General features: G+C 53.5%; 1 protein-coding gene across 1 annotated transcript in view; it reads right to left on the bottom strand.

Moving 5' to 3' along the window:
* The window catches only part of Mgat5b (alpha-1,6-mannosylglycoprotein 6-beta-N-acetylglucosaminyltransferase B), a 54,665-nt gene that overhangs the window by 6,598 nt on the left and 23,206 nt on the right, over positions 1–24,861 (bottom strand). The window contains exons 6-12 of the mRNA XM_051181345.1: positions 24,597–24,767; positions 23,891–24,055; positions 23,151–23,320; positions 8,996–9,127; positions 7,678–7,811; positions 3,241–3,371; positions 522–677 (exon numbers count right to left, since the gene is read on the bottom strand). Of these exons, the coding sequence (XP_051037302.1) occupies positions 522–677; positions 3,241–3,371; positions 7,678–7,811; positions 8,996–9,127; positions 23,151–23,320; positions 23,891–24,055; positions 24,597–24,767 (1,059 nt within the window). The remainder of the gene's footprint in view (positions 1–521; positions 678–3,240; positions 3,372–7,677; positions 7,812–8,995; positions 9,128–23,150; positions 23,321–23,890; positions 24,056–24,596; positions 24,768–24,861) is intronic.

Genomic DNA, 24,861 nt, shown 5'->3' with positions numbered 1-24,861 from the left:
AAGCATTCATCCTATAAGTCCCTTGCTCCAGATGTAAAAGCATTCATCCTATTAGTGACTATACCAGCTCCAGGAAGGTGTTAATGAGTGATTCTGAGTCCAGGGCCGCTGTGTGAGTTTACCTCATCCTGCTCCCAACACATACATTTATAAGAGACCCAAGGAGAGAGCAGACAGGGACTGGATGCCAGTGGGAGATGCTCTGGCCTCAGATGATGCTCCAGGACCAGCCACAGGGTCATTCCCAGTGTACCAACTACATGCACAGCTGTAGCTGCAGGGATCCAACTCGGGATTTATAGGAGCAGCTGCTGGGTCTAATGTCCCTGTGGAGACCCAGCCAGGGTTCCCTCAGCCTGTGGACAGCATAGCTCCACTGCCCAATGGAGGGTCTCCCAGCCTGCTGGATACCATGTCTGCCCAGGTTCTGGGAGGCCGAGCACATGGAGGCATCCAGCCTGGTGGATGCCTGTCATCCATGGCTGTGGCCCTCATGGGAAGGACATCAGCCAGAGCCTCACCTTGGCCTTACGCAGCAGCTGCTGGAACTCAGGCTGTGGCAGGAGGCCATGGTTCTTTACAAAAGCAGGGACCTCGGGGGGCCGCTGGCTCTCATAGTACACGGTACCATGGATCTCCATGTACTTGTTCAGGATGGCCAGGAACTTCTCCTTGCCCTGCATGAGGAGGAGGAGATGGTGGAGCCTCCCCTCACACTCAGAAGGCAGAGCTGGTGTATCAGGCACCCCTGCTCTGGGGTCAGAAGACAGGGGCTCATCTCGGAATGATCATTAACTTTCTGTGCAGACTTGGGCAAGGTCCCTCTCCCCTCTGACCCTTAAGGTTTTCATCTGTGAGTTTCAGGACTTGCTTGAACTAAAGCAGAGGCATTAGGGTTGGTTCTAGCCATGGAGAAGTCCAAGGAGACCCAGTACTTAAATCCCCGAGGGCCCGTGGAGCTCTCTGGAACTCTCTTACACACTCACCCATCCATCCACCAACCATTAATCTGTTTATATAACCCTGTCCATCTGTCTGTCCATCCATCTACATAACCATCCTTCTACCTACCTACCCACCTACCAAAAAGTACATCAACACACCTATCCCTCCACCCACCTTTCCACCATACACACACATCCGTCTACCCATCCAACAACCCACTCATCCCTCCATCCACCTACCCATCCATGTCTCTACCCATCCATCCATCATCCATCCATCCATCCTTCCATCTACTCATCCATTCATCCTTCCTTTCATCTAGGAAGAAAGAAGGTCCTGGAAGATACGGGATGTAGGGTATTAGCTAAAAGTGAACTACAGCTCCCTCACAGGAGAAACTTCTGACTTGAATTGTTTCAATTGTTATACATTATTGAGGAGTTATGGGACCATTAGGGCCCGAGCTACAAGCTAGGAATCAAAGCTAATCCTCTTCTGGAAGAAAACAGCATCAGTTTATTTCAAATTATTCTTATACTTTCTTTTCATATTCATTTCCAGGACACATTAAAAATTCAAGACAACCAAAGAAATCATACTAAAATCCCAGAAGGCTTTGTAGCAGAAACGAATTGGTAAGGCTAGACCCCGTAGAAATTCCGTGGACTTTAAGTGGATAGAACATCAGCAGGTGAAGCTACTGTGGCAGTCTTTCTGTGTACTGTGAAGACATGTCTCTGCCAAGGCACCTTCTGATTCGTTTAACAAAGAGCCGGATGGCCAATAGCTAGGTAGGAGAGGAAAGGTGGGACTTCTGGGCAGAGATAGGAACTCTGGGGTGAGGCAGGATTCGCCAGCCAGACATGAAGGAAATGAGACACAAGGTACTGAGCAGAGGTGGTGAGCCATGCGGCAGAACATAGATTCATATAGATGGGTTAATTTAAATTATAAGAACTAGTTGAGCGTAAGCCTAAGCTAAGGCCAGGCTTTCATACTTAGTAAGAAGTCTCTGTGCCATTGTTTGGGAGCTGGTGGTCCAAGGGAAGACTCACAGAGCACCTGACCCAGCCCTATGTGAGGCAGGGCCTAATCCTGCCCACCGGTCACAAGAGTTTTCAGAGAAGATAATCGTGTCACACGTTTGATGAAAGCACTAGCTATGTGCCCTAGGATGACCTTGAACTTGTCATCCTCCTGTTTCTACCTCCCAAATTCTGACATTACAGGCTTGTTCCTGAACTCTGGGCTTCGTGCACTTCAGGCAAGAACTCTACCAACTAAGTCACATTCCCCAGCCCAAACCTGCCTTCACACAATCTGCTTCCCGCCTGTCTTCTGTCCCTCCGGCCCTAAGCCTTGTCTGTGGCTGTGCCCAGGAACTTACCACTGCCCTCACAGGGACCCAGGGAAGACTGCTCCTCGGACCCTGCTCCCCCCACTCGCCCCTCCCGACCCTGGTACATCCATGGAGCTCATGTGAGAGTCAAGAACACATCCTCAGGGAGAGCCCACGATGTAGCCACTGCTGAAGTAAGTCAAAAGCATGCACATGGGGCTTCCGTTCCATACCTGGGGCTGCCTCATCGCCGCGGAGCACAGGGGACAGAGAGAGCAGGTTAGTGACCAGAAGCAGGTGTCATCCCTCACTCACAAGTTTCCCGGGGTGGGGGACCCAAGCTGGAAGGTAGGGTTCTAATCTGTAAGCCCCATCCCCACCTCTCACCCCACAACACTCCCATCTAGCCTAAGCCTGCCTATGGGGCTTATATCATTCATCAGTTCCTAGAGGTGGGGGTAGAGGGTTCCTTCCATAAAGAAACCATCCAGGTCTCTGGGAACAGTCCAGGGGGTGAGGGGGCCTGTCAACATCTTGTTGGGGTCGACCCTGAACCATTAGCAAGACACATAGTCCATCCTCTAGTGTGCTGTGCAGTAGGTGGAGCTGTGTTCCGGATACTCTGCACCCGGTGGACTGCCCAGGCGTGGGCTTTGCCCATACAGGGCTGGGGAAGTCCTGTGATTGTGTGGCCGAGCCTTTACAGTCATGGATGTGACTTGCAGCAGAGTGGCCAGCACTGGCATGGACATGACCCCGTGTGGCTGTGGCAGGCACTTAGTGCAGTGGACGTGGCTTGTGCCACAATGGGTGTGGCCTATACTTGAGTAGGCATGGCAAGCACAGTGGATATGTTCAGCACTGGCGTGGGTGTGGCCCTCACTCTGGAGGGTGGCTTTGCAGTGGGCGTGGCCGGCACTGGCGCTGGCACCGTTGGCAGGACCTGCCGGGCTCACCTTCCAGATGCTAGCCTCCTTGCCGTACACCACCGCCATGTTGCTGGCCTTGCTGTCTTTGATGAGCTGCTTCTCAGCCTCACTGAGTTCCTCGGACACGAAGCCCATGAAGGAGTTGTCTGGGGTGTGAGCTACAGCCCGGCCGCAGAGTGGGGAAGACGGGGTTATCAAACAAACATCCAAGCGGCAGCCCTCCTCCCTGGACCTGCCTCTCCCAGGAGTCCCCACTGAGCATGTGGGGACAGCACCCATGGGTGGTCTGGCCTGGAGCAGAGGCAGTCACAAAGCTCAGAGCAGAGAACCCGCAGGGCCACCTGGCTCCCAGCTTGTTTCCGATGGCGGACTTGAGTCTGGGTAACCCAGCCAGGACTCCCCTCTCTGCTCAGTCCCTTCTCTAGGGCACTGTCTCCATCTTGGCCCCCTCCACACATGTCACCGCAGAGGCTTCTCCTCTACCCAGCCTCACCCCCAGTCTCCAGCGCATTGGCAGCTGGCTCCCTGTTGCCAAAGTTCTTTTCTCTGGAACAATCCTTTCTGACTTGGGTCCTATCACGTTCCTAGACCTGCTTAAGACCCCACAGGCAGGCACGCTCCCTCTCACAATCTCCAGGCTCCCCCCACTCCTAATGGGGACATCCTTTATTTACTGGGAGCCTAGTCTTCAACATGGCGCTCCCTGACAGGACGTTCTAGCACGCACCTCACCGTTCAGTTATTCTTGTGGGAACAAGGTCAGGCTGCAGCAGGGTTAGCTCACCTCTTGTCCCCAGCCAAAGCAACTTCGTGTCACACCTCCCAACCTTTGTCCTGCCTGCACTAAGCTCCTCCCTTTTCTGACAGATCCCTTCCCCCATCGCCCACCCTCATGAGCCTCTCTGGGGTCCACCAGCTTCCCTTGGGGTCCTCTGGCCAGTTCTCTGTTGAGAACACAACAGAGAATTAAGATAAAGATCTCCTAATTCTCTTCCAGAGCCCCCGCCCCAGGCAGGGTCTTGCTTCCTCACTTATCCCTCAGGGGCAAAGTGAGTTTTAGCTCCTTTTAATAATTTATTTATTATTTGGTTAGATTTTCAGAAAAGCATCGTTATTGCATTATTGTTACAAGATTACCCAATACATACTTTTTGCCCAGCAGGTTATACAATCAAAAGGGCCCTCTCCTTATTTGAGTAATGCTTTTTAAAATGAAGTTAATGAAGAAATCCCTCGTCCTGCACCAGTCTGCGGTACTGAACGCAGCTGAGGCCCTGGGATCGGGTGTGGGTAACCCTGCCCGCCTTCAGAGACAGCCGCCAGTCTTCTCCCTGTGCAGGCCGCCCGCCGCTGCCCTGGGGGGCGCTAGGACCTGGAGTCAGCTGAATCCAGAGCCCACTCACTGCCTTCTGAATGGGTGGAACCCTGGAGAGAGCTGGCTGCAAGCAAAGCTTGCTCAGTCTCCCAGGACACCCCAAACTCCTGTCACCCCATTTCCTACTCCAGATGCTTATGAGCCACACCCTAGCTAGCCTCCCTCAGCAGGGAGAGGCATGCTAATCAGACAAGTGTGGCGTCCCCACCCACAGGACATTCCAACACACACCTGGGGCATTAGGCTGTCTTCAACGCCTCTCTTAAGTAACTGAGGGTGAACTTGTGATCCTCTTGCCTCCTCCTCCTAACTGCTGGGATTATAGGTGCGTAGGTGTATGTCTGCTATGTGATGCTGGAGAGGGGACCCAGGGTCTTCTTGTCCATGCCAGGCAAGCCGACTGAGCCACATGCCCAGCCCCGCCGCTTCCCACCACAATGCCTGGGAATGCTCAAGGCCCTTCCAGAAGAGACCCAGGCCTCCTGGGCTTCAGGAGGTGGGGTGGAGCCCTGCCCGAGGCCCAGAGCTCTCAGTGCGGTAACCAGGACAGGGGACACTTCCGATGACATCTAGATTCTTCTCAACTTTGGACACACCCACCCCCAGAAAGGCAGCCAGACCCTCCTGGACAGATGCCTGGCTACCTCCGTTCCCTCTGCCTCCAGCTGGGCTGGTGGCCTGAGGAGGACACATCAGGACTGCCCCGCACTCCACCAATTCTACCGGAAGGGACGGATTTAGAATATAATTAGCTGAATCAGTCAGGGAAACTGGACAGGGAAGCATGGTGACCAATTAAAATAACTGGGACAATTAAACAAAGAGCTCCGAGGGCAGGGAAAGGTTAGACCAGGAGAGGAAAAGAGAACCAGCCTGTGATATACAAGACCCTGTCTCAAAACGCTAAGACGAGCAGATTAGCTACAAGATAGAAGACTAGGGGGTCAGTGTAAGCATTGGGAGAAAGAAGAAACATTTGACTTGGGGTTCAGGAGGATGAGTAGGAGTTTTCTAAGCCTAGAACTCCATATTCAAAGAGCAGATTCTTGTAAAATGTTTTCTGGCATTAATCAATCAAGTGTGTATACGCATACACGTGTGCATTCGTGTCCTGTGGTGCATGTATGGAGGTCAGAGGGGTTTGTGGGAGTTGGTTCTCTCCTTCCACAGTGTGGGTCCCTGGGATAGAACTCAGGTCACCAGGCTTAGAGGCAAGCTCCTGTCCTTGGTGAGACATCTTGCTGGTCCCTTGTTAGTTTCTTGCAGAAGCCTCTTAGCTATATTCTGACCAAACACAGTGGCTCGTGCCCAATCCCCCAGGCCTCTCTCCCCATCATGTTTAAAACTCCTCTTCTAAGGGGATAATTACCCGATACTCAAATTCCACAGCCTTCCCTACCCAGGGGCCCCTGCAATCCCCTCCTTGTCTTCTCCTTCCAGACTGCATTCCACATTATACAGGGACCACACATCCCTCTGGGCCCCACAGAACTGCCAAATGGGCTCCCCCAGCGAGCGGTGTGTCCCCAGGCAGGGTGCAATACCTCCCTGAGCCTGTTTCCTAGTCTAGATTCCCTGGGCTGCAGAATTATGCCCCAGTTCTGGGAGCTAATGCAGCCATTACTCACTGACCATGGAAACTCGTGTCTGCCCAGTGCAATCGGAACCTAAGCTGTTGACAGAAATGCCTGAGTTTGACACCTTAAATTAAGATCATATCCTCTGCAAGTCCCCAGGAACTGCACAAAACCCAGTCTGCTCTTAATTTAGACACACCCGTAACGAGGCGGCTTATCTGGCCCAGAGCCTCTGAAGTATCGAAAATTAGGTGCTTATGATGTTACTCTGCTCACAGCAACAGAGGACTATACAATTAAGAGTGACAGCTGAGGGCCAGTAAGATGGCTCAGGATGGAGGAGGTGCCTGTTGCCAACCCTGACAACCTGAGCTCGATCCCAGGGAAGAAGGAAAGAACAGATTCCTGCAGGCTGTCCTCTGACCTCCACAGCATGTGTGGGCTCTACCTGTCACCATATACCCTGTATGCACAGATGAATAAATACATGGAATAAAAGGCATTCTAAGTGACACCAAATAGACCCTTAAGCAAGAGCCACACAGGACTTGAGATGCCAGCACTTGGGAGGCCGAGGCAGGAGTTCAAACCCTGAGCGGGGTACACATGGAGACCCTATCTCAAAGTTTTAAAAGGTGGGGAGGCTGGCAACACAGCTGGCCTAACATGCACAAGGCCCCACATGTGGTCGGCAGCGCCAGAAACAGAAAACAACACACAGGTGGCTGATACTCGGCTGGGCGGTGGTGGCGCACGCCTCTAACCCTGACACTCTGGAGGCAGAGGCAGGTGGATCTCTGTGAGGCCAGCCTGGTCTACAGAGCGAGTGCCAGGACAGCCAGGGCTACACAGAGAAACCCTGCCTTGAGAAACCAAACAGCAGCCAACCAAACGAACAAAACAAATGGCTGACACTGGTCCCCTAAGGCTCCCCCTCCTTCACCCCCTTCCTCCAGGCTCAGCTCAGGCCTGGGGCCTGAAGGAGCTTCCAAGTGTCCACAACCTTCAAACTCCTCCACCTGCTTCATTGCCTTCCCTTTGCCCCGCCCCCTCCACTTTCTCTGGTTGATTTGGGAAACCTCTGGAAGGAAGGCCACTGGGCCCCGTGCTCTGAGCTGCGTGCTTCCCAGAACTCCCAGCTTTGGGTCAGCGGCAGCCCTGGGCCCACCTTGTTGTGCCTCTGTGATTCCTGCTGCCTTTTACCCAAAGGGATGACAGGTGCTTGATGAGTCCATCCCACTGGCCAGAAAGGAAGGGTACACATCTGGGGAGACCCACCCCTTAGACACAAGGAAACCCACCCCTGCACATCTGGGGAGACCCACCCCTTAGACACAAGGAAACCCACCTTCTGCACATGTGGGGAGACCCACCCCTTAGACACAAGGAAACCCACCCTCTGCACATCTGGGGAGACCCACCCCTGCACATCTGGGGAGACCCACCCCTGCACACCTGGGGAGACCCACCCCTGCACACCTGGGGAGACCCTTCTCTCCCGGTAGCACTCACGGAACATGGTCATGAACTGCTTGGGGTTAAGGTTCCAGTAACCCCAGTTGGTCCGGTATCCGTGTAGCGTGGCATACTCCTCGTGGTTGTACGCTGGCTCCGTCCCAAAGGTGTCGATGACTCGGATTCTGCACCTGTCCTCCCCCAGGGGAACCAGGACTGAGGTCATACCTTTCTGTGTGTCCCTGGACTAGGGGTGCCCTGTGACAACGCTGTGGCTAGGTCAGGGAAGGGCAGTACTTGGCGAGGGCTTCACTTAGGCACTGCCTCATTGTGTGACCACAGCAGGTGCGTCACCATCTCTGGGACAGCTTCCCTGACAGGAACAGCGATGGTCCAGCTGCCTCGGGGTAGCTTGGTCATTCTTAACGTCTAGTCCCTGGTTGGTACCCAGAAGCCAGACTGTCACTTCCATTGGAGGAAGGCTAGGAAGTGCGGTGGTATCTGAGGAGGATGGGGCATCCCTTCATCGCCCAGGGTCATTTGTAAGCTCTGCTTTGTTGGGAAGAACAGTGGCCATGGGCATGGCCCCAGGGATCTGGGCTTGGGAGTCTGCTGCAAGCGTCCTCTGCAAGAGTGGTCCCTCCTAGGTCTCAGAAGAGGCTCTGCTCTGACCCTCTTCCCTATAGGATCAGCTAACCTAGTCAACTCTGAGGTCATGGCTCTAGAAACCCCACCCGCCCATCCTACCCTGAGTGGCCACGGAAGGACGGTGCTGACATTTAGACACCGCACACACAAAGCTGCCAGGGCCCAGCGTTCTTCCGGGTGACCCAGAATCTTTCAGACTGCTGAGGCCAGCAGAATTCTTGATTCCCAGGGAGAGGGGGTGGGGCGGGCAAGATGGCAATGCTCAGACAGCACACATTAATAATAAAAGCAATAACGCCGGCCATCACCTTCCTCTAATGAAATCACACTGGGTATTGATGACATTAGAGCACATAAAAAGTAGATCTCTCGGTGCTGAATGAACCCACAGTTGCCGGCTGCAGCCTGCTTGCCTCACCCTGGGGTCACTGAGGGAAGGGCATTGACCGACTCCCACTCCAGGCAGCGGTCATGACCCCAAGGGGATCTCTCCCACCCTCCTCACCCCCGGGATGCCTGGGGCCCCCTTCCAGCCCACCTCCCGCCTACTAGCTTCAGCCCCCTCCCACAGAGGGAAGGAAGGCGCCTGAGGGCTGACAGTGATCTGCTTGGGGTGGGAAGGTGAAGGCTGAGGCAGGTGAGGTGAGGCCCCGCCCTGGCCTAGCTGGCAGGAGGGAGGCATGGTGAAGAGCTGTGGTCCCACGGCCCCGGGGCCCCGGGCTCTCACCGGTACTTCTTGAAGGACAGCCCCATGTGCTGCTTCATCTGCTGCAGGCCGTGATAGTCCGTGTAGATGAGGTCAAAAGGCAGAGGCATGGTGAGTGGGCAGTTCCCCCGGCCTGGAGGCACCCCTAAGTTACTGAGAGAAGAGCCCATTAGAGTCGGAGCCCCGAGAAACCCACCTTCTCAGCCAGCCCTGCACCCACCCCATTGCCACAGCCCAGGCTGGAAAGCAAAGGGAGACAGTCAGCCCGAGAGAGGCAAGAGCGTGCTCTCAGAGATGAATCAAAGGCATGGCTCTATACAGTTGTATGGACTTTTCACTGCACGTGGGCATCTACCTACCTACACACACACACACACACACACACACACACACACACACACACACACGGCAGGACACACACACACACACGGCAGGACACACACACACACACACATGGCAGGACACACACACACACACACACACGGCAGGACACACACACACACACACACACACACACACGGCAGGACACACACACACACACACACACACACACGGCAGGACACACACACACACACGGCAGGACACACACACACACACACACACGGCAGGGGACACACACACACCCCAGTTACTTTGCCAAGCAGTGCACCTGGCCTAGTCCCCCTGCCCTGAGGAAGGGGGTTTCTGCAACTCCGACAAGGCTGTTTGCTCAGAGAACAAGTCTGGGGACAGAGTGCCATGAATGTGAGCCTAAGTCCCCAGAGTCCCTTCACTGCTCACTCAGTGCCAAGGTTCCAAATGCCATGGCTGACCCAGCTCCTACAGGCCTCTGGGACCCCCCTCCCTACTCCAGCCAACCATAGCCCTGAGTCCCCTGGGATCACCAGCCTGCCTGTACAAACGTAACGGTTTTTGCCAGGGACAGGGCTGCTTCCAGTAACCCAGAAGCCGTGGCTGGGTCTGCTGACAGGCAGGAGCCCGGCTGTCAGTCATCTCATTTCACTGAAGCCTGAAGGACATGGCCATGGCCTTGCGGCTTCTTCTAGAACAGCCATCTGCCCGGTGGTCTCCCTGGAGAAGGCTCTAAGCCTTGGCACAGCCACCACAGCTGCTGATTTCAGCATCGTTAAACAATCCACTCTCAGTCCGTAAAATCATCACCTCCCACTTGTGCCCCTGCAGAACTGACTGGGAAGCCCCCTGGTCTCTCCCCCTCTGGCCGGCCTCATACTCTAGCATTCAGTGAGCCTGCGCTGAGCCCCAGTGTGAGACCGAGAGTGAGCCACAGCTACCCATGACCTTCGCCTTATACAGAGCCAGAGCAGAAAGTCCTGGGCTGAAGTAACACCAAGCCTGGTGCTGTGCTGTTTCAGGCACAGCACCACCCCCTCAGGTGCTCCCTTTATTTTGTAATATTTTGTAAGATATTACAGGGTGCCAGGCCCTGAGCCCCGTGAGACTTGAGGTCCTCAGATTGTGAGATTTTCCAGGAAGAGTAAGTGACCTGGAGAGGGATGAGGAGATGCACAGATCAGGCATCAGGGCCAGGGGCTGAGTGTCGATTGGGTATTGAGAGCAAGGAGGACAATGGCCAAATAGGCCAAGGATGCTAAGAGCCCTTGTCTTCCCATCTCAGCTCCTGGGGGTGCAAAGTGGCCTTTTAGTGAGCGGGATGCCCCACGCTTTGCCTCTGCCAGGCCATTGGCTGCCTGTGGGGATCCCACACCATAAGCAACCTTGGGCCAGGGAGGTGATGGGTTCTGACAAGGACAGATTCATTAGAGACACAGGGCCACAGCTGATCCACTCTGAAATAATTCAAGCCAGGTGGAAAAGTACCAGCCCAGAGTCACCGCACCGTGTGCGCATTCCCGGCTGGGTAGGGGAGGGGCTGGCTCACACTGTCCTCCGGACAGACCATCCACAGTGGCCCCATTCTGGTGATGTAGATGGTACCCGCCCGCAAAGCAAAGACGCCAGGGTTGGGGTTAGGATGGATATGGTGGCATCAGGGGTGGATCTGTCCCTACAGGACATGGCCTCACGAAGGGTGAGGCCAGCAACCTGCCTTGCTGAGCTGTTCCCCAACCATGTGTCCCCCTAATGCCAGAAACTGTGCTGGCATGCCACTCAGTCTCTGCCCCGTCCCTCCTCCCCCCGGGGGCTACTTTCCCATGACACCCCCCCAGGTCGCGGCAAAGGGGTACAAAGTGGCCTTTCAGTGAGCGGAACACGGGCTTCTAAGACCAGGGTCTCCTGAGTAACTGGTGATGGGGAATGGGCTGAGAGCCACGAGCTGTGGTACTGAAAGATGGAGACTGACGTTTCTCAGTGTTGAACCTTCGTCTCTGCGGTGCCCTTCTCTTCACCCCCAAACTCCGGTAGCAAAACCACACCCCTCACAGAGCTTCCCTGCTGCTGCAGAGCCCGCCCTTCTCTTGGCCTCACCCAGCTGAGAATTACAGACAAAAGGACCCAGGCACCCTGCCCTGGGCTTCTCCTTCAGCTGCGAGAAAGGGGTGGCTACTCTCCTCTCGATGGGAATCTGGTTGGTAAAACGAAGGCAGTTCTAAACATATGAATCATGGGGGCATCCCTGTGGAATTACAGGCCTCCTCTCGTCTTTCTGGTTGCTTCCAGGCAACGTGTGTCACCCTGTTCTTTGATTTCCTTGGTTTGGTTTGGTTTGGTTTGAGACAGGGTCTCACTATGTAGCCCTGGCTGGCCTGGAACTCTCTATGTAGATCTGATTAGTTCTGAATCCATGGAGACCTCTGTCTCTCCAGGGCTCGTGTGACACCACACCAGACTTCCTCGGTTCGTCTTGACTGTCACCTTGACTGGATTTACAGCCACCATGGAAACACATCTCTGGGAGTGTGCCAAGTATTTTTTACATGGGTGTCGGGATCCGAACTCAGGTCCTCATGCTTGCTCCATTTAAACTAAGGCTCTGTGATCATTGTGATTCTAAACAGCATTCAGTAAGATCTGCCCATCCCTCTAGGCACACTTATGCACATAATTAGGTAGAGCTCCAAGCAGATGCCCAGACTTGGAACCAGAAGGTCCCTTGGTTCTCTGTCCCCTTTTGGTCACAATCGACAACTTCTAGCCAACCCTCCAGCTGTCTTTCCCTTTCATGTTATCTATACTGGCAGACATACCTAATGACTGCCCTAAGTCACCTTGTCTCAACTGTGGGCTCCTAGAAAGCAGGTCAGATCTGAAGCTTCAGGACCAAGTTCAGGATCTGACCCAATGACGTTAGCCAAAGGACTCTTTCCAGACCAGATGGATACGGAGGCAATGGGTGTGGTGGCCCTGAGAGGGTGGGTTTAGATGTGGGAGCTCCACCCAGCACCTGCTAGGTTAACCCAGGTGGAGAGCCCAGAGGCCCTCGGAAACCAGGGCCCTGCATGCTGGGAAGAAGGAGCAAGCTGATTGGTTCCTTGTGCCTTTTCCTGGGAGGAGGGAATAAGAAGCTGCAGCCCTTCCCCTCTCCCCCCCACCCAAAGGAGTGTGTGTGCCCCCCCCCCTTCTGCTGGTTTCCCGAGGGGAGGCAGGCAGAGCTTCGTTGCTCCCAAAGGCACCTGAGTTCCAGGGAACAGAAAGGTCAGCTACTCAGGGGGTTGTAGGTTTATGGCCTATAATTCAAGTGCACTTTTATGGGCAATTTTACTCTAAGTGGCTGGCTGGAGCTGGCACTTGAGAAAACGCCAGCCTGACAGTCCCAGCCAGAGGTGGCTCGGGAGGCTGCACACAGTCCCAGCCAGAGGACTCTCCTGATGCCTCAGCATCAGTAGCGCTGATCTTCATCCACCGCACCGACCCAGAGTCACAGAATAAAATCTCAGATCTTCCCAGGGAACGGCCACCCCACTGCAGGCCTTTAGAACTGCCAAACCTGGTGGCCAGAGAGATGTCCCCTGGTCCACCTGGGTGGCATCTACACACACAGAGGGGCCAGTGAGTTGGCTCATAGGGTGAAAGCACTTGTCGCCAAGGCTGATGACCTGGATTTGATCCTCAGAACACTCATGGTGTTAGAATACTGATGGGAGCAAATTGTCCTCTGATTCACACACACACACACACACACACACACACACACACACACACACACACACACGCGCGCGCACTTTAACACAGTGAATAGGGTGGTTGACCAAGGATATGGTCACCTGCCCCCCACCTGCAGGTGGCAGTGTGCGTATATAATCTCAGTGTTGGTGAAATGAGAGTGGCAGGTCCCCGAGGCCCTCTAGACAGATGGCCTAGCCACTCAGCTCCACGTCCCAGTGAGAGATACTTTCTCAAAAAACAAGGTGCAGGCTTGAGAGATGTCTCGGGGGATAAAGTATTTGCCGAGCAAGCATGAGGACCTGAGTTTGTTACCCCAGAACCTGTATAAAAGCTTCTCCTGGGACCTGGAGAAATGGTTCATGGTTAGAGTGCTTGTTGCTTTTTCAGAGGACTCCGGTTCAGTCCCAGCACCCAGCAGGTGGCTCACAGCTGTCTGTCACTCCAATTCTGGGAGATCCGATGCTTTCTTCTGGTTCTGTGAGCACCAGGCATGCACATGGTTCACAGACATAAATGCAAATGCCCATAAATATAAAATAAAACTAAACAAATCTCTTTTGAAAAACTGAGTGTGGCAACAAAAGTTTGACACCTCAGTTCTTGAGGGTGGAGGCAGGAGGATTCCAGGAGTCTAGGTAAATTGAGAGAGCTTGTCTCAAAAAGGAGAGGGCTAGAGAGATGGCTCAGCAGTTAAGAACATGCCCTGCTTTTGCAGACAACCTGAGTTTGGTTCCCAGCTCTCAACGGCCTGTAACTCCAGCTCCAGGGGATCACATGCAAGCACCTGAGTTCACATACACATACCTACACAGACACATACATAATAAATCTTTAAAGAATAAAATGGCATGAGAGAGGCAGACACTGAACATCGTTCTCTGGTCTCTGCACATACACACATGGACTAGCATGCATACACACATGCATGCAGCTAAATTACACACACACACACACACACACACACGTACATATAATGCTGGCTTCTGGGGGAAGGAGGAACAGACCTACAGTATAGTGGAGACAGTTTTAATTTTGCAAGAAGATCTGAAGCCATCAGACTGTACCCTGTAAAATGGCTAAGACAACACGTTTTATGTGATGTGAATTTTACAATAATTAAAACAGCCACCTCCTCCATATGCTCAGATCCCAGCATTCTGCCTCCCAGAGGCACTGGGGTGCCATCCTGCCTGGGAGTTCTAGCTGGTTGCAGACAGCACAGGGCAAAAAAATCAGCTCCCTTGCTTTCTGCTAAAACATCAGAGTAGGACGGGGCAGAGTAGGAAGCAATGTGCTGGGTTCTGGAACAAGGAAGAACTTCTGTGGACACGAGCTCTGCATACAAGGCTGCTGTGTGACCTTGCACAGAGCCTGCATCCCCTTGCTGTGGCCTCGGCTTCTGTATTCTTACTCAGACACGTCTCCTAAGCTACAGATCCTCCACTCCGCCTCTCCCTGTGCTCTTGTTCCGTGACTAGAAATAACCTCTCCAGGTGCTGCTCACATTTGGGGGTAAGCACAGCCCAGCTGCCAGGAAATGATGTTCCTATCGCCGTCTAAGCTGAAAACTTCCAGGACTTCCACAAGCTCCACCGGCTCGCTCTGTCCCTCCTGAGAGGCCAAGCAAGAAGACTGGGCCTTTTCGGGGTGACACTCCTTGGCTTCCCTAAGGAAGGGCTCTTGGCCCATCCCCTCCCTCCTCCTTCCCAGTCACCTCCTGACAGAACTGCCCCTGCCCTGTGTGTGATGGGGCCCACAAAGCGCGGACCTTTGTATACGAGCCCCCAGGCTCTGACCATCAAGGAAGGGAAGGGAGATGACTTCACACGGACGGACGCTTCTGTCCTAGGAAGAAGATGGAGAACTGGGACCAGGACTGCCCCATCCCAGCTCCTGGGGAAAGGCTGAGCGGGTCTGGCGGGTGGGACCCAGTGTCCAATCGGTGGTGCCAAAGCTTGGCTAGGTGGCCTAGGGGAATGCCCCAGTACGGTCACCCAGGGACCTAGCAGGCTTCACTAGAGGACCAGGATGGAGGGGAGAGCCTAAGCAATGAGGAAGAGAAGGGAGAGCTGGAGAGTGACAAGCTCAATTGGCCCAATCAGAGATAGCCATGTCTCCTCTTGGGGGCGGGGTACTGTGTAAAGAGGAATCGTCAAGTCCAAGCAGGCTTGCCCCTTCCTTTTCCTGCTCCTTGTACTTACGTATTAGAAAATATTTGAAGCGCCCAGACAATTATAGAAAATAATATAACAAGTTCACGAATACAGCACCTCCACTACCTAGCCTGACCTCATAGCGACCATATTTGGCTTAATTATTTTGCTTTACAGAATAACGTGCTGTGAGTATGGCCTCAGCCCAGTGTGGGTGGGGCCATCCCTGGACTGGTGGTCTTGGGTTCTGGAAGAAAGCAGGCTGAGCAAGCCATGGGGAGCAAGCCACCAAACAGCACCCTCCATGGCCTGTGCATCAGCTCCTGACTCCAGGTTCCCGCCTGGAGTTCCTGTCCTGACTTCCCCCAGTGACAGACTCTGATGTGAAAGTGTGAGCCAAGTGAATTCTTTCCTCCCCAAGTTTCTCTGGTCATGGCGTTTCATCCCAGCAATAGTGACCCCAACTAGGACAGTGTGTTTTCTTTTCCCTGATTATCTTTTGGCAAGGTGTTGGTAGGCAGTCCAGGTTGGCCCTGAATTATCTATCCTCCAACCTGATCTCCAAGAGGTGTGTTTAGAGGTGTACGTCCTACTGCTGGTTTCTTACTGACTGTGCATGCATGTGTGTGTGTGTGCACGCGTGTGCGCGCGCGCACGCACCAGTGTGCGTGTGGAGGAGACCAGAAAAGGATGATGCCAGGCATTGTACTCTACAACTTTGCCTTATTCCCTCGAGACACTCTTTCACTGGGCCTGGAACCAGGCTGGTGGCTAGCAAGCCCCAGTGGTCCTTCAGCCTCTGTCCCCCACAGCCCTGGTGTTAAAGAACATGGCCACGTCTGGCTTTTTTACATGGGAGCCACCTGGTGAGACAGCCACTGTGCTAGCTAACTCTGGCCTCTTTTCTTTTTCTTTCAGTCAATAACGCAGCCCCGGGGACCCACCTAACCTGATCACTTCCTTAAGACCTCACCTCCAAATGCCACTCACACTGTGACGAGCAAGTCTTCTACTCATGAGACTGGAGTCTTGGGGGACACCCTCCAATTTAGTCTCATTTCAGTGTGTGTAATAAAATATCCCAACAAAAGCAATTTAAGGGATTAAGAGTTTATCAGGCTTTCAAGCCCAGGTTACAGCCCATTACCATGGGGGAAGTCAAGGCAGGGACTTAAAGTAGTTACTTATCTCATCTATATTCCAGAGCAGAGAGCAATGACTCCATGAATGCATGCTGGTATACAGCGTGCTCCTGCACTGGTGTACACGGCAGGATCCTTTGCCTAGGGAATGACGCCACCCACAGTGGGTGGGCCTTCCCACCTCTACTAACATAAACAAAATAATCTCCCACGCCATGTCTGCAGGCTAACCTAATCTAGAGCTCCCTCATTGAGGTTCCCGTCACAGACGATTCTAGACGGTGTCAAGTGGACACACCACCTTCCACCGAGTCACTGTTGTCAATCACCCAGCTCTGGTTCTGTCCGCTGAACATTCCATGGGCTCAGAACAGTCCTAGATCTGGTTCAAACCCCAGGACCTGCTACAGTTGGTGCTGTGGGTTAATAGGAGGCGTCTCCCACGGCTCTGGTCTGAAGGCTGGTGGGATGTATAAGAGGCAGAGTGAAAGAAGGAAGTGGCTAGCAGCCATGTCTTCAACGGTGTCTCCTTCTCTCCCCTTCCCGTCATGTGTTATGTATGTGTGGTGTGAGCATGTAAACGTTTGCCTTTTCACACCTGTGGGCACACATTTGAGGGGGGGATGCATGCACGCACATGCACACACGCATACGTGTGTGTGTGTGTGTGTCTGTGTGTGTAAGCCAGAAGTTGATATTAGGTGCTTTCCTTCATTGCCTTCCACCTAATTTTTTATTTTGCATTTTTGTTTTTCAAGATGGAGTTTCTCTGTGTAGCCCTGGCTGTCCTTGAACTCAGAGATCCACCTGCCTTTGCCTCCTGAGTGCTGGGATTAAAGGCTTACCCTCCACTTCATATATTGAGGTAGAGCTTCTCCTTGAAGCTGGAGCTCATCCACACGGGCAGCCTAGGAGGCAGCTTGCCCCAGGATTGCACCCTCACCCTGAGCACTGGGCTCCAGGGACCCAACCCTGGTCCTCACACTTACTTACGCTGCAAGTACTTCACCAGCAGGCCCTTCCTGTCTTGCTCTGGTTCCCTAGGAGCCTTGATGTGAGCAGCTCAGCTGTACCCTTCCCGCTCTCTCTGCCTCACCTCATGCCCAAGCAAAGGATCCAGTGGACCCTGGACTGAACCTGAGTATATCATAAGCTAAAAACAAACCATCCCTCCTTTTAAAGTGTCATGGTAAAGAGAAGTCTGACAGGCACAGCTGACCAAGCCAGACTGCACAAGATGAACACGATGCGGTCCCTGCTTCTGACATTCCCACGGACCTGCGAGCAAACGTCCCTGGGTTGGAGTCCGATTCCCTGCCTGGCTGCACACTGACAGCCATGAGTCCTCCCTCCTCTGCTCCCTTGTTTAAATGCCCCCTCTCAAGCTTCCATCATTTGCCAGTTAAGTCAACTAATTTTCTCCTAAACCCAATTTCACTCATGGCTGGAGGAAGAGCCCCATCGTTTTTTCCCCATGCCATGTATTGTTAATGTTTGAAATTATGCAAATAAAATTGATGAGCACTGCCAATTCTCCACAGGGAGGAAGGGCAAGGCTTCCATTCCAAATATCCACTGTGGAGACAAGCCTTCGAGACGATGGCTCGGGATGCATCAGGGAACAGCGTCCCTGGCTTCACATCTCCGTCCCTGTGCACGCTCCACAGGAGCGAGGGGCGGGTGCCTGACACCCCCTCACTGAGTACTTATCACAGGGCATTGTCCTTGCACGGCACCTCCCTCATCTACAAATGCCTTGCTGCACCAGAGCCAAAAGTGGAGTCTGCACACTGCCCTAGACATCCCTCCGGTGAGCCGGTTAATTAAAATGCCAAAACACAAGGAGCAGAGAAAAGCTGGCTCATCCATCCAGACTTCTTGATAGTCAGCGGACGAGACACCTGGCAGGAACATCTGTGAATGAGCTACGACCAGTGTGCAAGCTGTGTCTTTGTCCCAGTGCCTGCCCCACGCAGGGCCTGGTTGCAGCCAAGGGAGCTTTCAGAATGCAATGGCCAGCACCTCCTCATTACCTGCTGCTGCAGGGCTAGCAAGGATGGCCATGCCTCCCGCCTCAGCCTCCCATGTTTCTGCCTGGCCCCGCCCAGGCTGGCTATACTGTTGTCACAGTTTGCCTTGTCCCCCACAAAGTTCACGTGTTGCATGTTGGCCCCCACGCCCCCGGCTTCTCAGCATGCAGCCTCATTTGGAGACAGTGTCTTTACAAAGAGGACAAAATGAGACCTGAAGAGATGGCCCTATGGTTTTAAGAGCACTGGCTGCTCTTACAGAGGACCCACATCCAGTTCTCAGCACCCACGTGGTGGCTCACAACCATCTGTAACCCCAGTTCCAGAGGAACCCAGTGATCTCTTCTTCTGGCCTCCACGGGCACCAGGAACACATCTGGAGCATGGGCATACATACAGGCAAAATACCCATACACATTAAAGAAACTTGGATCAGTGGGCTGCATCCTGCCTCATGTGACAATGACATGTCTCTAAATTTTGAGTCAGAGTCTCACTTCTGGTGCTGTGATAAAAAAAAAAAAAAAAAAAAAAAAAAAAAAAAAAAAATACCCTGGCAGAGAGCCGCTCAGGGGAGAAAGGGTCTATTTGGCTGCAACTCCAGTTATACAGTCAGGAGCAGAGAGAGTGGACGCACAAAAGCTTCATTCTCTGCTAGCTCTCTATTCTCACAGGACTCCTTGCCTAGGGTATGGTGCCGCCTGCTGTGGGCTGGGTCTTTTCACATCAGTTAAAGTAATCAAGACAATCCCATAGACATACCTACAGACAAGGCTTATCCAGACAACCCCTCATTGGGATTCACCATCGTCCAGCAACCCTGGGATAGTTTTAACCATCAACGTGACGCAACGCTAGAGAAAACCGGCACGTCCCACACTGTGCCCGACTGTCCTTTGCCATGAGAGGCCTGTGTTTCTATAGTGCCAGAGTGCGTACTGAGGACCACAGCTCAGCATCCACATGGTTTACACCTGTCAATCTTCCCTCCAGTTACAGCTGGAGAGAACAAAGGCATGTATATCTACAAGGCATGAGCCAGCAGGCCCCTTCCCGGTACTCTGGGAAGGACACCAGGGGCCTCCTAACCTAGGTCACCTCCAGTGTGGTCCAGCCTTTCCTGTTGCTGTGATAAACCATGACCAAAAGCAACGTGAGGGAGGAGAGGGCTCATCTCATCTTATACTTCCAGGTTACTCTCCATCGCTGAAAGACCCAGTCTGGGTAATTCCTCAACTGAGGCTCCTTCTTCTCAGGTGACTGTAGGTTGTATCAAATTGACAAAAACTAACCAAGTCAGTGTGTCCCTCCTTGTCCTAATTTTCCACCCTACTGTCTCAGCCCCTCACCCCAATGACTCAGCCCAAGGAGATCCTGAGAGCTTCCAGGCATGAATGGGCCTTAGGAGGAATCCTCACACTCCTACAAATGTGTCAAGGCTAAGCTCAACTTCAGGCCCTAACCCATCCCCTGTCCCTGTCCTAGGTACACCGAGGACATCCCTCTTGCACAAGCCAGGCAAAGCCAGCCCCATTCTCTGGTTTCCCAGCCTCACAGCTCAGAGACTGCATGGAGAGAAGCCACTGAGAGGCCACAGCTCTGAGCTTTGCAGCAACTTGACTGTAATGTTCATGAGGATGGCTAAGGGCCACTGAACCAGTGTGCCAAGAGTGGGGTCCTTGTGCTGGTGAATGCTCAAAGCAAGCAGGTACCTGCTGCAGCCAGGGCTGGAGCACTCACCCTGGGCACTAGCCCAACGTACGCGCTGTTGCTACTAACCCTGAGTGGGAATCCCCCAGGGAAGGCAGCTTTGTTTTTCTTTGGTTCTCGGTTGTTTTTCAATTGTATCTGGTAACAGGTCTTGAAAGCATCTTCCTGAGGATATCCCAGGAGGGGCTGGGCTATTTACACCCATCTACCCTGTCAGAGCAAGACATTCCATTCACACTCGCATCCCTCAGGGGACCAAGGCCAGGGCATTTGGGCACAGCTGGGCCTATCAACTTTCTGAGCAGCAATTCTGAGATGGGGCAATCCCTGAGCCCCTGCTGGAATTGAGGGAGTGAAGTCTGGGGTAAAAGACAGTTTCTGGTGAGGTACTGGGAGTGTGTGTGTGTGTGTGTGTGTTGCACATGCATAAGCATATAAATGCACATGATCATGCATGCGTGGATACATAACATACATGTGCATATGAGAGCAGAAGCTATATGGACATGTGTGTGTATGTGTGTGGGTAGGTGTGAGCATATACATAACCATATAAGTGGATATGCATGTGTCATGCATGCAGTGGTACATATGTGCATGGATGCAAATAATATGCACTGTGTGTGCAAAAATGGTCATACTTATTCATGTGGGTGTTACATAAGTTCATGTGTGTAAATGTGGATGTTGCATGCACACATTCACACATGTGCATTAATGTGGATGTTATACATTCACACACATATGGATTCATTTGTGTGCATGTGTTATACACATAAGTTCAGGGTATATGTATGTGAGTGTTACATGAGTTCATATGTATGAGTTCCTAAATTCATGTGTGTGCCTGCGGGGGTTACATGCACATAGTCATGATATACATGCATGTGAATATTCACAAATGTAAGTTCATGTGGGGGCATTGGGTGTATGTGCACAGACGGGTACATGTAACTCACAAGGGGATGGCTACATCTGGGCCTTGTTCCGTCATGTTACCTTTTATCAGGGCCTCCCAAGTCCAGGGACCCCACAGTCACTGCCTAGCCACGATGGGCAATGGACACCCGCCTCACGCTCAGCACCCCATTCTTGAGGTGGACAGAGGAGCTAGCAGTGATCTGGGCACGGAAGGACTTGGAGTGGGAGCTGGGAGAAGAGAGCCCTGGCATGGGCTGGAACAGAGCAACTGAATTAAATCCCGGCCTCCCAGAAGGATCTGCAGTCTCTCTGCTCCTTCCCAGCAGGACTGTGTACCGATGGGTCTGTGATGGGTGTGTGGAAGAAACGCTCCCATCCCCCAGGGAATAGGGTTAGGACAGCTCACTTCTGATAACTGACTCCAACTGGGCAGGGTGAGGCGTGAGTGAGCCTGATAGGGTGCCCCTGCTCCCAAGGGTCTTTGGAGGCCAGGGCCTGGGAGAACAGTCTCTGGGCACCCTCCATATTTGTTTGTCCCATTGTGCCTGAATATCCACAAGACTGCCCATGCCACTTGGTGTGAGACTCTGGCTCTGTGACGCTGGTCCTCCTCTTATTTCCATGAACACGTGGCTTTCCTATAGGAAGCCTCCTAGCCAGAGGATGGCCATTTCATTATCTGCAAAACTTGGTTGTCACCGAAGCACCCTCATCAGCACACGTCCTGAGCCCTGCCTGAGTGAGCGCGGTGGGTGTGGGGCAGGAAGGAGCCACTGGGGAGCAGGCATGTCTCAGCACCGAGGGGGCCTGTGCAACTGAACACACAGAACTGCCCTCTGATGCCCAAGCAGAAGCCTGCTGCCTGCCTCCCCGCGTGCAGAATCGGTCTGAGTTCAGCACCAGGACTCTGGGACAGCTCCCCGCCCGGTCCTTTTAGCTCCTGAGGTTTTTTGGCTACTGGAGGCAGAGGAGCGTTTCTCTGGCAGCAGCCCGCATGCAGGTGAGGTGCCTTTCTCCCTTCAAAGCCTGTCTACCTTGTCCCTGTCACTCTCTCTGGAGACACTTTTTCACTTTTTCTGTGCCCACTGGAGAGAAGAGCATTATCATACAGAATGCCTTTCAGGCCATGGGGATGAACACCCCAAACCACTGGCTCATTTTAGCGCCCCTCTCAACAATACAGCCCAGTCCTCACATCCCCCTCATTCAGTGATACTGGCCCGTGAGACAGAATTCAAGTTCCCTGTGGAAGAGGAAGAGGCAGCTGAGGGCAGGTCTGCCGGGTATTCTGTCTTAGGTGGATGGCCACAGCACTGTGGGTTACTTGATTCTGTGCATCATAGCTTCATTAGTACAGCTCCTAGAGGGACTTTTGTATGTATCCAACGCTTACAGAAATATAACAAAGCCAGAAATATAGCAAAGCCAACAGATGAGTGATAAAAAAACATATTACCCCAACAAGGCATCGGACAAGACACATACAAACAACATCAACACACACGCTCCTACCCTTCAGTATCCCTCTGTCTGTCTGTCTGTCTCATTCTCTCGCTCTTACACACACACACACACACACACACACACCAATCCCTTGGTATCCCACATATTCCTACTGCCCATACCCCCCCCAAATTCTCACACACAATCTTTTAGACCCTCTTCCCCAACAAGCACAGGGCAGGGGTGTATCTATGTTCGGGAGCCAGAAGCATTGGGAGGGTCAGCGTTACCCACCAATCCCAGCACCCTCATAGGCCCAGCAATGAGCCCAGCTCCAGAAGGGATGCCCTGAAGACTCTGCCCAGCTCACAAGGAAGGCAGGCGGAGTGGTCCCATGTGCAGGAGGGGCTCCCCTCTCCAGACACTAAGCATTAGCCTCTGAGCACAAACCCAGGCCCTAGTGGCAGCCCTAGCAGAGGTCAGGTGCCCGTGGATTGATGCTAACTAAACAAACGCACTTCCTCTATGCATTCTAACTGCAAAGGCGTCTGCTGGGAACAGGCAGTGGGAAGGAGGTGGCTGTGGCCAGGCTGAGGGCCCCCTGCAGGTGGAGCATCAGCTGGTTGGCCAGGCTCTCCTTCACCCACACCCACCCAGCCCCCAGGCTGTGAATGGCTCTCTGGGCACTCACCTCTGCAGCTCCTTCAGGGAGACTGTGATCCGCAGACTGTGGCCCAGCACGTAGAGAGCAGCCAGGATGTCAGCCCACTGTACCATCTCCCCCAGAGGCCCGCCCTTCAGCACCCTTGGGCTGAACACGTCCCCAGACTCCTCTGTCAGGAAGCCGATGTGCACGAGGATCTGGGTGAGCAGGACACTAGTCAGCAGCAGCAGCAGCTGCAGCAGCTCTTAGGTCCATCCACCCCCAGGAACATCCCACACAGCGTCTCCAGGCCAGTCCTGGTTGACTGTCTTTAGACAGGACACTGGGGCTGTAGGTCAATGAGGCGGTTATGTGATTGCCTCACGGAGCTTACTGTGCAGACAGACGGGATGGACAACAGTACACACAGACAAGACAGTTTGTGAAATGACAAGGACTCTGAAAGAAGCAGAGAGGGAGGTGACAAGTCTGGCATTCTCCATTGCATGGGTAGATGGAAGGGAAGACAGAGCGACAGAGGAATGGACGGGTGGGCCAACAAGCCCTCCTCAGTCCACCACACCCACACCCTGCTCCAGCCTGGGAAAGACCAGGGGCTCCACCAGCTATCCTGGCCCTGTCACCCGCAAGTCCTCTACCTGAATCTAATGCCGCTGGTCTGGGGACATGCGCCATGCCCAGTCAGAACCTTCCACACTCGTTCCCACTTAGAACTCTGTGCCCGGAGCCCTTTATCTATCCAAGCACTCCCCGAGAGGATGCCATACCTGTTTCTGGTCCCTCCGGATGTCCCCCAGCTTCTGTGCCAAGTGCTTGGCAGCCTTGGCCCACTGGGCAGTGAGCCGCCTGGTTCGCTTCTTCATGAAGATGAGGGACTCCTTCCCACTGCCCATCAACTCCAGGAGGTGAGACAGGTTGCTCCGGAACACTGCCTGTGTTGGGGGCACATGCCAGCTCTCTCAATCCCAGGCCATCCGCTCACCATCCTGTCCCCTGCTCTCCTAGGGTGGAGGCTGCTGCCGACTGGAAGGTGGTGCCTGCTGCAGCATCGGGGCAGGGGCTCTGCTCTCTCTTTCCAGTGCACACCCCAACCCCCCCACCCTACTCCCTCCCATTAACCACCTGCCCCGTGTCCTCCTGGGGAGCTGCTCAGCTCTGAGTCACCAGGAACTCGGTCAATGATGCCTTGAACCTGTTAACTTTCCAGTCCTGTGAGTCTTCATCCATTAAACATAAGCACAGAAGGACAAATACAGTGGCCCCTAGAGCAGAGAGCCCTCAGGACACGACAGCTGTTACTGCTGTTTTTCTAACCCAATAAGGGGCAACTCCAGGATGACTCCAGCAAGTTCCATAGAAGGTGAGCTGGAACTCTCAGCTGGCAGAGCTGAGAGCCCCATTCTATGGGTGGGGGACTGGCAAGCCTGGGACTCCCTCCCACTGTCCCATAGGATATCCACTTCCAAGGCCTACCTGAACTTTGGGGAGAGCCTTGGGGGCTGTCCGGGAAGCAGTCCGGTTCCTCCAGGGCAGTGGGGGGCAGAACCACTCAACCTCGCTGAGGTAGATGAGGAAGGAACACTCCGTGCCATCCACTCCAAAGAAGGCGTAGCAGGGGTCGGAGGTCCAGCGGGCACGCATCCACTATGAAGAAGGTCAGGCCTGGGCAGGCAGCCAGCAACCCACCCACAGACCACCTCATAGACTCCCCCAGCCACAGGGGCCCCAAGATCTTCCA

Source organism: Phodopus roborovskii, unplaced genomic scaffold, assembly GCF_943737965.1.
Source record: "Phodopus roborovskii unplaced genomic scaffold, PHOROB, whole genome shotgun sequence".
NCBI classification, from domain to species: Eukaryota; Metazoa; Chordata; class Mammalia; order Rodentia; family Cricetidae; genus Phodopus; species Phodopus roborovskii.
This window is presented reverse-complemented; position numbering and strand designations above follow the sequence as displayed.